Here is a 14,839-nt window from a genome sequence, read left to right on the forward strand (position 1 = left end):
ACCACCAAGAACACCACCTGTTCCTTCATGGAACCTAAACGTGGTCCTAACAAGACTCATGGGCCCACCTTTCGAACCCATGCACTCTTGCGGAATACAATTCCTAACCTGGAAAGTTGCCTTTCTCATCGCCATTACATCTCTGAGAAGAGTAAGTGAAATTCAAGCGTTCACAACACAGGAACCTTTTATACAAATACATAAAAATAAGGTCGTCCTACGACCTAATCCAAAATTTTTACCAAAAGTTATTTCACCGTTCCATCTAAATCAAACGGTAGAACTACCTGTTTTTTTCCCACAGCCAGATTCTGTGGCTGAAAGAGCACTACATACATTAGATGTCAAAAGAGCATTAATGTACTACATTGACAGAACAAAGAACATCAGAAAGACTAAACAGCTATTTATTGCATTCCAAAATCCTCATGCAGGTAACCCAATATCAAAACAAGGTATAGCCAGATGGATTGTTAAATGCATCCAAATCTGCTACCTTAAAGCAAAAAGACAACTGCCCATTACTCCCAGGGCACATTCAACCAGGAAAAAAGGTGCTTTAATGGCCTTTTTAGGAAACATCCCAATGCATGAAATATGTAAGGCAGCCACATGGTCTACGCCTCACACATTCACCAAACACTACTGTATAGATGTGCTATCCGCACAACAAGCCGCAGTAGGTCAAGCTGTATTAAGAACTCTATTTCAGACAACTTCTACTCCTACAGGCTAATCCACCGCTTATGGGGAAATAACTGCTTACTAGTCTATGCAGACCATGTGTATCTACAGCGACAGATGCCATCGAACTGAAAATGTCACTTACCCAGTGTACATCTGTTCGTGGCATCAGTCGCTGAGATTCACATGGGCCCACCCACCTCCCCGGAAGCCTGTAGCAGTTCAGAAGTTACCTTCAATTTTGTACATTTGTATATATATTATTTAAACCTTTAATAGGTACATACTTACACATTTCATTGCGCGGGCACTATTACTATAGTACAACTCCTACCTCACCCTCTGCGGGGAAAACAATCGAAGATGGAGTCGACGCCCATGCGCAATGAGCACAGAAGGAGGAGCCACTCGGTCCAGTGACTCGAAAACACTTCTTCGAAGAAAAACAACTTGTAACACTCCGACCCAACACCAGATGGCGAGCTAATGCAGACCATGTGAATCTCAGCGACTGATGCCACGAACAGATGTACACTGGGTAAGTGACATTTTCATTTCAACACAATTTTGGCATTTTACTGGGACATACCCCATTTTAAAAATTTTGTGTGCTTTCAGCCTCCTTCCAGTCAGTGACAGAAATGGGTGTGAAACCAATGCTGGATCCCAGAAACCTAAACATTTCTGAAAAGTAGACAAAATTCTGAATTCAGCAATGGGTAATTTGTGTAGATCCTACAAGGGTTTCCTATAGGAAAATAAAAAAAATATTGAAATTGAGGTGAAATAAACAGCAATTTTTCTCTACGTTTTACTCTGTAACTTTTTCCTGCAATGTCAGATTTTGTAAAGCAATATACTGTTACGTCCGCCGGACTCTCCTGGTTACGGGGATAAATAGGGCTTGTAGGTTCATCAAGAACCCTTGGCACCCAGAGCAAATAAATGAGCTGCACCTTGCAGTGGGTTTTCCTTCTATACGGGGTATACAGAAATTCATTTGCTGAAATATAAAGAGTCAAAAATAGGTATCAAGAAAACCTTTGTATTTCCAAAATGGGCACAAGATAAGGTGTTGAGGAGCAGTGGTTATTTGCACATCTCTGAATTCTGGGGTGCCCATACCAGCATGTGAATTACAGGGCATTTCTCAAATAGACGTCTTTTTTACACACTGTCTTATATTTGGAAGGAAAAAATTTGGAGAAAGACAAGGGGCAATAACACTTGTTTTGCTATTCTATGTTCCCCAAAGTCTCCGGATAAAAATGGTACCTCACTTGTGTGGGTAGGCATAGTGCTCGTGACAGGAAGTGCTCCAAAACACAACGTGGATACATCACATTTTTCTACAGAAAACAGGTGTTTTTTGCAAAGTGCCTACCTGTGGATTTTGGCCTCTAGCTCAGCCGCCACCTGGGAAACCTACCAAACCTGTGCATTTTTTAAAATTAGAGACCTAGGGGAATCCAGGATGGGGTGACTTGTCCGGCTCTCACCAGGTTCTGTTCACCAGAATCCTTTGCAAACCTCAAAATTTGGCCCAAAAAAAAACACTTTTTCCTCTCATTTCAGTGACAGAAAGTTCTGGAATCTGAGAGGAGCCACAAATTTCCTTCCACCCAGCGTTCCCCCAAGTCTCCTGATAAAAATGATACCTCACTTGTGTGGGTAGGCATAGTGCCTGTGACAGGAAGTGCTCCAAAACACAACGTGGATACATCACATTTTTCTACAGAAAACAGAGGTGTTTTTTGCAAAGTGCCTACCTGTGGATTTTGGCCTCTAGCTCAGCCGGCACCTAGGGAAACCTACCAAACCTGTGCATTTTTTAAAACTAGAGACCTAGGGGAATCCAGGATGGGGTGATTTGTGGGGCTCTCACCAGGTTCTGTTACCCAGAATCCTTTGCAAACCTCAGTGTGGCTAAAAAAAAATACTTTTTCCTCACATTTCAGTGACAAAGTTCTGGAATTTGAGAGGAGCCACAAATTTCCTTCCACCCAGCGTTCCCCCAAGTCTCCGGATAAAAATGGTACCTCACTTGTGTGGGTAGGCCTAGTGCCGCGACGGGAAATGCCCCAAAACACAACATGGACACATCAAAATGATCAAATAGAAAACTACCTGTTTTTGTGGGGGACACCTGCGTTTTTGGACCTGGGCTCAGCAGCCATCTAGGGAAACCTACCAAACCCAGACATTTCTGAAAACTAGACACCCGAGGGAGTCAAGGGAGGTGTGACTTGCGTGGATCCCACAATATTTTCTTACCCAGAATCCTCAGCAAACCGCAAATTTAGCTCAAAAAAATCTAATTTTTCCCACATTTCTGTGTGGGATCACTGCACCGGGACAAATTTCCTACCACTCAACGTTCCCCCTCAGTCTCCCAGTAAAAATGATACCTCACTTGTGTTGGTGGGCCAAGTGTTTGTGGCAGGGAAGAGCCAAAAACACGTCAAAATTGAGAGAGAACCAAAGTGGGTCCAAAAGGGCAGTTTGAAAAAAAACATTTTTAGGCTGACAAGTGCAGCAGAAATTTTATCGGTATAGATGAGACAATGCCGGGTGGTAGGAATTTTGTGGATTACTGCAGATTCCGGAAGGTTCATCACAAAAATGTGTGCTTTCAAGCAAAGTTGCAGGTTTGCAGGGCATTGTGGGTAAGGAAGTGGTGGGGGGTGCTTGTGAAGCACACCACCCTGGAATCAACTAGATGTTTAGTTTTTAGATGTGTCTAGGTCTTGTGGATTTTTCTACATGGCAGCATCCCAAAGTAAAAAAAAAAAAAAGTGCAGCCCTCACCATTCCAAGTGGGACGATTTTGAAAGTTACCAAGCTCTCATGTCCCAAATGTAAAACAAAAACCAAAAATAATCAAATGTCCTCTTGCTTGCCATGGGATAAGATGTTTTAGTGTGCGAGGGAGAGCTGAAAGACTGTTAGCCCCTTCAGTTCGGGTGGGGGCATAACCAGGCCCATACTGGTTGGCAGCCACCACCCCACTATTTTCTTTTATTTTTTTTTATTCCCTGGCATCTAGTAGACCCGTGGTGTGGATCGGGGGTACTTGCCCAATCTGCCCACTGGTGTGCAGAACAACTTTGGCCTCATTTATTTGGGGTGGGGGTATGGCCATACCCCCAACCTCTTATTTTGAAAAAAAAAATCTTCTCTGGTGTGCTTTCTGCCCCCCTTGGGGGCAGACGAGCCTTCTAAAATAGGCCAATCTGCCCCCAAGGGGGGCAGTTATGGCCAACAGTAATATACCCCCAAGTGGAGAGATCCTTTCCCAAGGGGGTGCCCCCTCCAAACAAAATACACACACACACACACCAATCCATGGTTTCTACAGGTTTATTGGCCTAACAAAAATAGGCTGATCTGACTCCCAATGGGGGCAGAAATGGCCTAAATACAATTTGCTCCCCATACATAAAAACAGTAGATAAAAAAAAATTATATATCCCTGGTGTCTAGAGGTTTCTGCCAAAGGGCCTGCTCCCCTTATGCGTTAGTATAAAAAATAAAAATAAAAATCGTGGTGTATAGTGGTATTTCTGCTGCCCGATCGCAATGTTCAGAGAAGCCTGAAAGGAGAGGAAAGGCCTTTCCTCTCCTTTCAGGCTTCTCTGTCCCCTCCACGTGATCAGAGGAGAAATGCACTGCATTTCTCCTCCGATCGGGCGCTGGAAGCTGAGCTTCCAGCGCCGGAGGGAAGGCCTTTGATGAGGTCAGCGCGCGAAAGCGTGCTGATGTCATCAGATGCCACGGGGAGGGGGGAAGGGGTGGGGTGGAAGGGGAAGCGGAAGCGATTCCCCTTCCATCCCTGCCTAGGGGAGGGGTGTGCATGGCCATCGGGGGAGCGCTAGCGCTCCCCGCTGGGGCCCATAGCAGGACGAGGTGATCTCGTCCAAGGCACGGGGGAACCGGCGCCTTGGACGAGATCACCTCATCCTGGGCACACAAGGGGTTAATTGCTCTTTTATTCATTTAACAACTTCACATTGGTGACAAACGATGTGTAAGAAGCACCTCAACATGGCACAAAGTGGTGTGCTACAATGCATGTAGCGAAGCGAATGGTACTTACGTTGTAAGAGAGGCGACGTCGTTGCTGATGGTAATCCTGAATATCTGACGGTGTGTGGTGTTGGAGTCATTCTGTGGCGATCTCAATTGTGACTGTTTGAGGAATTGCGGGATCGGGCTCACTCAGGTCAGAGATCGTCATTGGAACGCTTGTATCGAGTCACTGGAACGCATTGCGTCCCAGCACGGAGGGTGTGTGCGATCAGCCCAAATTTCCATGGAAATCGTGTGTAAACAACTTAGCAGCCATTTTGCATGCGTTTTTGTTGAGGTTGAAGTTTGAGCCTAAGTTCCCATGACGACTGTAAGTCAACAACGTGGGGGCAATTTTGGATGAGCCGCCTTTTGCAGTGAATTGTATACGGCTGAGAAAAATAAGTGTAAAGAAAGTTAGTCGGATGACTTTTATTTTTATTTTTTTCCCAGTTTATCGAAGATTCATTGAGTGTGGTTACAACCAAACAATTCAAGGAAAAAACAAAGGTACAATTTTATTTTATTTTTTTCCAGATATGGAGGACAATTGTTAGTATCTGGTGATAGGCTGTGGTGTGCCTATCAAACTTGTTATATGAGGGACTGAATTACAGTTGGACGTGAACGGGGACAAGCACACCACAGCCTGTCTTTGTTCCTGTTTTCGAGTGAAAAAACAATTTTTAGTGTCACACATGTAGGAGTTACAGTAGTTGACTGCGGTAATTGTAGTGTGTCTAAGCAAATTGTTTAAAAAAAAAAAAAGGAAACTGCAAAATGATACACCACCTCCATTTTTTATTAAGTAGTCCTGGGGAAGCTGTGTATCTGTGGAGCAAATAGAAGAAAATGTTTAATCATCATGCAAGGGTATGCGGTCCCACCCTGAGTGGAGAGAAGACATGCATTATTAATGCATTGCCTAGGTGGTGAAGGGCAGGAGGTGTTGGAAAATTTACCTGACTTGAATGGTGAGGAAGAAAGGAGTCTGAACGAATTTGAAATATGTATAATGAAATTGGATAAACACTATTTACCAAGAGTGAGCAAGATTATGGAAAGATATTACTTTGGGAAAAGAGAGAAAGGAAAGGATGTGTCTGTAGAGTAGTACAAAACAAGTTTACAGAAATAAGCGGCTCCATGCAAATGTCACTGTATTGGACGAAAAGATTCCTGATCAGTTTGTCTTAGTGTAGTAGTGATAAGATTAGATAAGAATTGTGGTTGAAGGATGAACCACCTTTAGAAGAGGTTGTGATGGTGGCAAAGAGAGCTGAGCACATGCTGAAGTGTGTTACAGAATTGAGTTCTATTAAAAATAATACAGGTAGTGAAATAGGAAGGAGTGAAGAAGTAGTATGTGAAGCAAGAAACAAGGGTGTGATGAATGAAAGAGGAAGAGAAAGTGATGCAGGTGGGAAATTTAAAGGAGAGTGTTTCCGGTTTGGAAATAGTGGACATAAGGTGAATGCAAGTTGTTGTCCAGCTTTGGATGTTGGATGTTATGGGTGTGGAAAAAAAGGACACTTTTATAAATGTTGTTGTGGGAGGAAAAAAAAGAATGGCAATGTGATGAAAGAAGTTAAGTAAATTTCTCAATAACTTGTTTTTCAAGTTGACTTGAAATCCGATAAGAGTGATCATCCCAGCAAACATGTCATTGTGGATAGAGTTAAACTGTTAATGCGATTTGACTCGTGTTCACAGTTAACCATCATTTCAAAACAATATTTTAATAGAGTATGCACAAAAGGGAGAAAATTACAGGCTATCTTAAAGGTTACAAACATAAGATTAAATTAAAGAAAGATGCTGTACCGGTGGTAGCAAAGGTGAGAAGAGTTCCTTTGCCATTACAGGAGTCAGTGGTTGAAGAACTTAGGAGGCTGGAAAGTTCAGGTGTGATTGAGGAAGTAGAAGCAACTGAATGGTTAGCTCCCATTGTGGTTGCGAAGAAGAGTAATGGAGACATTAGATTATGTGTAGATCTCAGAGCATTGAATAAGGAAGTGGTGGTTGACAGGTTTCCCCTACCCAATATTGAAGAGATAGTGTTGATGGTAGGAGGAGCAAAATTGTTCACCACACTAGCTTTGGCATCTGCCTATCATCAGGTGGAGCTGGATGAGAGTTCACAGGAACTTACTGCTTTTATAACACCCTTTGGTGCATTTAAGTTCAAAAGAATACCATTTGGTCTTGTCTCAGCTGCATGAGTGTTTCAACACCTTATGAGCAACGTTCTGGGAAACTTAGAAGGGCTTAGATGCTATCAAGATGATGTGTTGATTTTTGGTGACACACCAGAGGAACATATTTGTTATGTGGGGATGGTATTAGAGAGATTGAGTTAGGCAGGTCTCATGCTCAAGATGAAAGAATGTCGGTTTGCCATGACCGAAGTTGAGTATTTGGGACATTTGATGTCAGGAGAAGGAATAAGACCCAAACCAGAATTAGTCAACACAATAAAACATCTTGTGACACCTCAGTGTAAAGAGGAAGTGAGTTCGTTTCTTTGGGTGGTTGAATATTATGGAAGGTACATAAGACATTTGGCACAGAAATCTGTGAACATGAGGAGTTTGTTGAAAAAAGAAAAATAGTTCTTGTGGGCTGAGTTGTGTGTGGAAGAATTTCAGAGGATAAAAGAAGAATTAAAAGAGGCACTGTGTTTACAGGTGTTTATTCCTGGCAGGCAGACGTTTATGATCACTGATGCAAGTGCAAAAGGTTTGGGAGCTGTTTTAGTACAAGAAGATAAGGGAAAGAAAATATTGATAGGGTGTGCTTCAAAAACATTGTGTGGAGGAAAGAAAAATTATTCAGTAATTGAAATAGTCTTTGGCCATTTTTTGGGCTCTCAGGAAGTTTAGGCATTTCATATGGGGAATTGATTTTGTGGGTTTATCAGATCATAAGCCTCTGGTAGACGTTTTTAGAAATAAGGGGTTAAATTGTATCTCTTCCAGGATAAGAAGATGGATAATTGGACTTCAAGAGTTTAAGTTTAAAGTTGAATATTTACCAGGTACATTAAATGTGAGTGCAGACTGTCAAGGTTAGTTGATGTTGGTAAAACTAGTGCAGAACAAGAAGAGGAACAAGATGTGGAAGAGGATGTATGTGAAGTTAATTGTTGTGTGAATGAAATTACTTTTGGTGTTCTAACGGAGGAAGAGTGGAGAGATGCACTAGGTGAAGATGAGGAGCTGGGGGAGGTTATGAAAGCGCTGAAACACGGGAATGTTCACAATTTAATAAAGGTCTGGAATTTAATAAAAGGGGAACTGGATATAGACAGATCTGTTAAGAGGAACCAGGTTAATTCCACCTTTGAACCTTAGAAATAGGATAATAAAGCAAGCACACGAAGAACATCTGGGGATTGTCAAAACTAAAGAAAAGTTGAGAGACAGTTTTTGGTGGCCAGGAATTGATCTGGAAATAGAACGGGTAGTCCGGGAATGTGTGCAGTGTTCGTGTAGTGACAAGATATTGAAAACTCGACAAGTACCCATGATTTGGAGGAAATTGCCAAGCAAACTGTGGGATGACTTGGCCATAGATATTGTGGGTCCCTTGCAAGGTGATCAATCCATTCCATATCGGATTGTGTTGATGGATTTATATTCCAGATGGGTTGAAGAAAGGTGTAAGATATTTCTTCTTTTAGTGTGAGAACATTTCTAGAAGACACATTCAGGAGAGAAAGTTTTCCTAATAGTATTTTGTCTGATAATGGTCCACAGTTCTGTTCAAGAGAATTTAAGAAATATATGGAGACTTATGGTATTATACACAAAAAATCAGCGATTTATCACCCTGAAACCAGTGGAACCGTGGAGAGATTCAATAAATATGTAAAGGAGAGTATACAGTTGGCAAGAGCGAACTGTTTGGATTGGAAGAAAGAGCTTCAAAAAAGGATAACAGCGTACCGTTTTTCTCCACACGTGACGACCGGGAAGCCACCGTTTGAACTGTTGAGAGGAAGAGTACCCAAGACAAATTTGTGTCCAGGATAGATTGGAGAAAAAATAATTTTTATATAGTTGAGAACGACTGGAGGAAGAGGGAAGAAAGACTTATGCTCAAAAGAAAACAAGATTTTGACGATAAGGCTTGCGAAGTGGAAGTAAAAGTGGGTGATGTTGTAAAAATCAAAACTTCGGTTGGTTGTGCGACTTGGTCAAAGTACAAAAGAGCTCATAAAGTTATCAAATTATTTTGTGATGCTGTAAAAACGGCTGGCAAGATATGGAATAAGAATAGAGTGGTACCATTTGAAATAATGGTTCGAGAGAATTTGAGTGGGTTAAGAGGGGTTAAGACGCTGATGTTCAACATCTGGTGAGACCAAAATGTATGGCCAAGCTTAACAAACGTGTTGATGTGAGTGGGGAAAAGGAGTAGTTGGTAAAAAATAACTCCAGAATATTTTAAAGAATATAGTTTGAAATAATAGGTTGTTAAAGGAAAATAATGACCATTTTCTATGTTTTGTTACTTATAGATTTTAGGTTTATTTTCTTACAATGTATTCTCTGTTATGTATTAAAATGAAGGAGGGAGATGTGTGATGTTCTCTGCATGTGATTCTACACTTAGAATCACATGCAGCCTTGTAGAATGGTAGGGTTGGTCTGTGACTATTGGTTTGGACGGAGGTCAAAGAGTCTGTCTATGGATGGGGTGTTTACAATAAACCCTCGCTAATCTTCACTTAATTGCTCTTTTATTCATTTAACAACTTCACACACCCTACCTCAAATCTTGTTTGTGACTCAGACACTCCCTCTACAGCTGCTCTGAAACATTCATAGGACGCTAGACTACGCTCCATCGCTTTGTCTGGGGTGGACAGAGACCGTGAGTGCATCATAAACTGGTCTATAGCTGAGGATGGCCTTTGTGTTCCTGATGTTATCCCAAACTAACAGACCGCCCAACTTAGATAAATGGTGGAGAGAGTGCCTTATGGACCAGGTGGTTATAGGCATACATATATGGAAAGATCCTTTGCTGCCCTAGAAACATAGTGCATGGGGACTATACTGCTTTCCTAGAACAAAGTCCACCTTAGCTCTATGTGATAGATTAGCAAAGAGGAGGACTAGAGGACGAGCCCTAAAGTTTGAGTTTGGTTGCATGCCAGCGCTTTAGCCCTAAAGTTTGAGTCTAGTTGCATGGCTCTGTGAGCTGTAGCGGAATACGTTGCCTGGAAGTGTTAGCTCACATTAGGGTTTTTTTTAATTTAATTTTTTTAACTATATCTTCATTGTTGTGCATAAAACTCAAAGAACAAACAGCACTAGCAGATTACCTTGATCCCATAGCCAAACCCCTCATTATCCTTTGCAATAGTTCAATTAAAGGAGGGAGCTTCCAGTCATCCATCCCTCTCAGTACTAGATAGGTGAACACCGTATAGCTTATAGTGCTTCCCAACACAATCTTTCCATGTATACACTATTTTTTTTTCTTCCATTGCAACACAGTCCATTGGTCAATAGGAGTCCCTAGTCGGCGGGGAGTTATTTCTTCAGTACCTAGCAGTGGTCCTCTTCTAACCTATAAATTTCCTCCCGCGAGTGCTCTCCTTTCCAGAGGGCCAACCATCCATATTTTCGAGGAACGCCACATTAGGATCTAGGTCCGATGGAGTTTCAAGCAGCCAGTTCTCACCATGATTTAATGGTAAAACTGTAAAATGCTGATATAAGGATCACATGCTGGATTAAACAACTAATAAAAAAATAATGGCAAAAAGTGCAACAAAATGGATAACTGGTATGTTTTTCATTACTGGACCTCACACTATCTGCTTGCTTGACAGAAGTACTTTTTTATTAATAAGATAATTACTTTGTATGTTTTTTAATAAAGAGGTGAATACATTAAATGTACTAGTAGCAGTACCTAACCATATCTACAATGCACGCAGTATTTTTTTTTATCATTTGAATTCTACACAGTCCTCACTATTTTTTGTTAAACTTATTTCTGTAGGTGGATCGTCTGAGTTCAGGTTCAATGACAAAATTGTTAGCCGATCTGTTTATATAGAGGAGCTGCAAAAAATAGGAATCATTGTCAAAGCAAGAAACTGCTTAGTGTTTCAGGTAAATAATATTGTTGCTTCATATATTTCTCTATAAACATTTCTTTCTTTTTCATGATGCACTTAAGCCACTTGCTAGCATATTCAAAGTGTTTGCCATTGCAACGTATTTTAAAAGAGCAAGTCCTTACCCTGAAGTACTTTGTCACTGAATAAAAGGGCGGTTATTACAAATAGGGTGCTCGGTCCCAGTCTGTTCTGTGGCACAGCTTTAACCAAGCGCAGGAGACGCAGATCGAGACAGTGCACCCTACTTGACTGCGTGCTCTGTTTCCCAATGCAGTTGACATCTTTCACCTCAATGGAAACAACACGTTGGTGAAAGACAAACCAGCTATTTTAAGCCACCAGTCCGCCAATCACTGTGCAAAAGTCACCCCTCCTGCAGCTCATGCTGATGCAGATCACCTGCAGGTGTTGGTGGTGGTGAGGGGGAATGGGTAGAAATTGGCCCAGGGACCCCCTTTCCTCCCTTTCAAGGGGTGCACTCTGGGAGTGAGAGGTGCACTGATTGAGTGCACTTGCAGAAAGCTGGCTATCTATATGGTGCACTAAAAAGAAGGTCTCCATGCAGATAATCCAGTGATCCCTAATTGATTGATAGAGTCGAAAGTAGATAACAGTAGCACTCTCTTTTGTGGTAGTATGGGCGAGCAGTTAGGCTTATCAGAGGGTAGTGCTAAGCATTTGTTGTACTCACAGAGGCAATGAGACACACTCTCAACGAATGAATCCGAGACCGGTTTAGAAAAATAACACCTTTTATATATATTTTTAAACCAAAGTACTTTGCAAAAGAGTAAGTACTCATTTCATGTTTAAAAGTTACAGGTAAGTAAAGAGTTCACACCTGTGTGCCTTTGCACACAATGCAATTCTATGGAGAGTAAAGTAAAAAAAGAAGAATTGCATAAAGGTAAGTACAGTCGGTTTTGGGGGTTCACCTTCTGGGTTTAGCCCAAGGTCCAAAGCACAGCCAGCAGTTCGTCCGAAGCTCCCCGAATTCCACCGGGAGCAGGGTGCTGTTTTTTGTAGCTGGGTACGCTGCAAAGGAGGGCTGGCCCATCTAAAAACATGCTACACAAGGGGACTTGGGGACAAGTCTAGGAGCTCCCAAAACTTGGGCTTGGGTCACAAGGGGCCTTAGAGTAAGAAGGCACAGCCATTTCTTCGTGACGTGGGCCAGGCAGCTCCAGTGCAGAGTGGGTATGGTGGCTGGGCTCTGTTGCAAAAGGGCTCCTCGCGGTCGCAGTCAGCCAGCTAGCAGGGGCAAAATCAGGGCAGCTGGGCTACTCACAAGGTGGGTCTGTGTTGCTGATGTTCCTTGATGGCTGCCTGGTCCTGGTGTAGTGAGAATCCCAACTGGACTCTCACTGATGCATGGTGCAGGGCATCTGGTACCCCGGGGATTGGGTCTGAATGGCATTGGTGGGTCTTGCTGTCGTCACACTTGGTGAGGGGACAGTCCTGGTCCTGTGGTGTTGGTCAGGGCCGCGGAACTGCAAGGTAGTGGACCAGACTCTGCTCTTTGGTGCCCGAGGATGCAGGTAGATAGCTCCTCTACTCTAAGGGAGGCTGGCAGTGGTGTTTGAAGTGCTGGCAGGCTACCCGAGGCTTTGGTAGTTCTCCAGCTTGCAGGACAAGTCACTCTGTCACAATTGTCGAGAGCAGTGTGGGCAGGCAGGGTTTTCCGCTAAAATGTCAACAGCTCTTCTGCTGTTCTCAAAAGGAAGTTGATCTTCTTTGCCCTTATTCTCTTGATCCGTTTGTAGGAGGCTGGCTCAGTATATGGGATACACCTATGGTGTGGCACCCTACACTGAGTCCAGTCAACCCTTAGTGATACTGAATAGGTGTCCAGATAGCAGAAGCTCTCCAGGGATATCGGAGGTGAGCTGCTAAACCTTATCCATGAGGATTGTAAAGCACTTGCAATACCACAGTAGACAGACAGTAACTCACTCACAAGAAAGAACCACACAAGTGGCGTGTCCCTTAACTTCTGGCTGGACCATGAACCTGACCGTGCTCGTGCCCGCCCCCACCTCTGAAGCACATCGGAACCGTAGTACGTGCCGGATGGCATACTGACGCTCCGTTCAGACGCTTGCATGCCCTCAGAGGCTGCCTGTTTCGTAATATCCGTCCCATGCTGCAGAGATGGAGCCTTGGATTTTCCTGGTGTTGAGCGCTCGTAGTGCTTTCTTGTTGCTTGGAGTTCTCCTGCCTGAACGTTGCTGTGTCTGCAGCAGCTAGTGAGTGGTTGGAAGGGGGAGGGTTGTCCATCTTACCTCCCCTCTAACTTTCTCCCCTCCAACTCTCACCCAGCCTAAGTTATTTTCGGGTGAGGGGGTGGGATATTGTATCGTGTTAGCCTGTCTCGGATAGCTGTGGCAGTACGAGACGTGCAGCGTTGGGATTTGTCTTCCCTGTTCTGGTCGGATGAGGCAGAAGCTGGAATTTTCGGTCTCTACGTGGGGCCACAAGAGTGTAAGGAGCTGCTCTTTAGTAGTTAGCTACCCAATGAAAGTTTATGCTTCCTATTAAACGTGTGTCTGGAAAATCCACCATACCAAAGTTTTGAGTGACTGGTTTCTGGACGTGCATTACAACTCTGGGGTGGAGGTGGCGGGCTGGTAAGCCCAATTGGCCTATTCAACTTTGCTTGTATTACCCTGTGGCTCTGGGTAAAGCTCACAAGGCTGCAGGAGCAAGGAAGGGGAGTAACATTTTTTCAAGTAACCTCCCCCAGCATTAAGGACGAGGAGGACAATAAAACATTGGGGGAGAGGGGTCATGCCGGCCTAGGAGGTTTACAGGAGGAGGTTATTGCCGATCCACAAGGGGTATCTCCGATGGTGAGGTCTTTTAGGGAGTTTGTGGGGAAACACTTCAAGGGTGTCTCAACTAGGAAAGGTCTGAAAAAATGTCTCATAATCTGGCAGTGTTATCTCTCAGTCGTCAGTCAAGGAAACGTTAGGGTACTCACTAGATAAGGGTATGTACCATTTGGAACCAAGATTATCCTCATCACCTCGCTTCCCAGTAAAGAGCTTTGGTAGTGTTCATTCCCATGAGATTTTGCAAGAACTGTGGGGCCAAGAAAGATTGGATATGGAGGAAGTTGTCTCAAGTGGATCCACTACTCAGGCCACTGGACATAGTGTAAATGGGGAGCCGGGATAGTTGCCAGTTCGATCCGCTGGAGGGGGTGAAAACCTCTCTCCCATGTTTCCATCGGACTTTGCAGTTGACCCCCTGTTCCTCAGCTTCAATGTTAGATGTAATGGTTTTGATCCCAAAAATATTACAGGGTATCCTTGAAGCTGTGGTATTGAACTCAGATACGTTGAAGTCACACAAGTTTACCTGCAGTGTATAGCCTCTGTTTTTTAAAATAATTTTTGTTAACATTTTGCTGTTATACAGGTTAAGTTATTCAAAGCATTGTCAATTTCAATCATTGCTATAAGTTCTTGATATTATTTAACTTTAACCCATGTTGAAGGCTGGTATTTGGGTTGCTTCGTCTCAGGTGCATCAGAGCTCTTATTATTCCCATCTACTTTGTACTTATAATTGTTTAATATTGTGGCTCCGATGACATCCCTTCATTTGCAATTCCTTCCATACTGACCATAAGCCGGCATTTGTCAACATTAACATTAATATAAACATAAACACATCTAAAAACGCGATGGTGCCATGGTTCCCTGTAATCTATTTGTAGGTGGCGTCATGAGGGGACACTGCCTCTGCAGTAGTTGACTCTTATCTGCTACCCGGTGGTCTCTCTGTATGTGCTAGGTCACCTAATTGTCTCTCTACTGTTCTCCACCTCTTTCTTCTACGCCCTTCCTGTGTTCTGTATCTTCCTCTTGCTTTTTAGTGACCTCGTGCTCCCGCAGCCTGCCCCCGTGATGTTAATTAATACAGTGGGTTCATCCCTCAGCTATC

At 43.2% G+C, this 14,839-nt stretch overlaps 1 protein-coding gene across 1 annotated transcript in view; it reads left to right on the top strand.

Annotated features, from left to right (window-relative positions):
• SMC1B (structural maintenance of chromosomes 1B) overlaps positions 1-14,839 on the top strand; it is a 2,375,007-nt gene that overhangs the window by 155,695 nt on the left and 2,204,473 nt on the right. The window contains exon 3 of the mRNA XM_069228259.1: positions 10,771-10,883. Coding sequence (XP_069084360.1) covers positions 10,771-10,883 — 113 coding nt within the window. The remainder of the gene's footprint in view (positions 1-10,770; positions 10,884-14,839) is intronic.

This window comes from Pleurodeles waltl, chromosome 4_1, assembly GCF_031143425.1.
Source record: "Pleurodeles waltl isolate 20211129_DDA chromosome 4_1, aPleWal1.hap1.20221129, whole genome shotgun sequence".
Lineage (NCBI taxonomy): Eukaryota > Metazoa > Chordata > Amphibia > Caudata > Salamandridae > Pleurodeles > Pleurodeles waltl.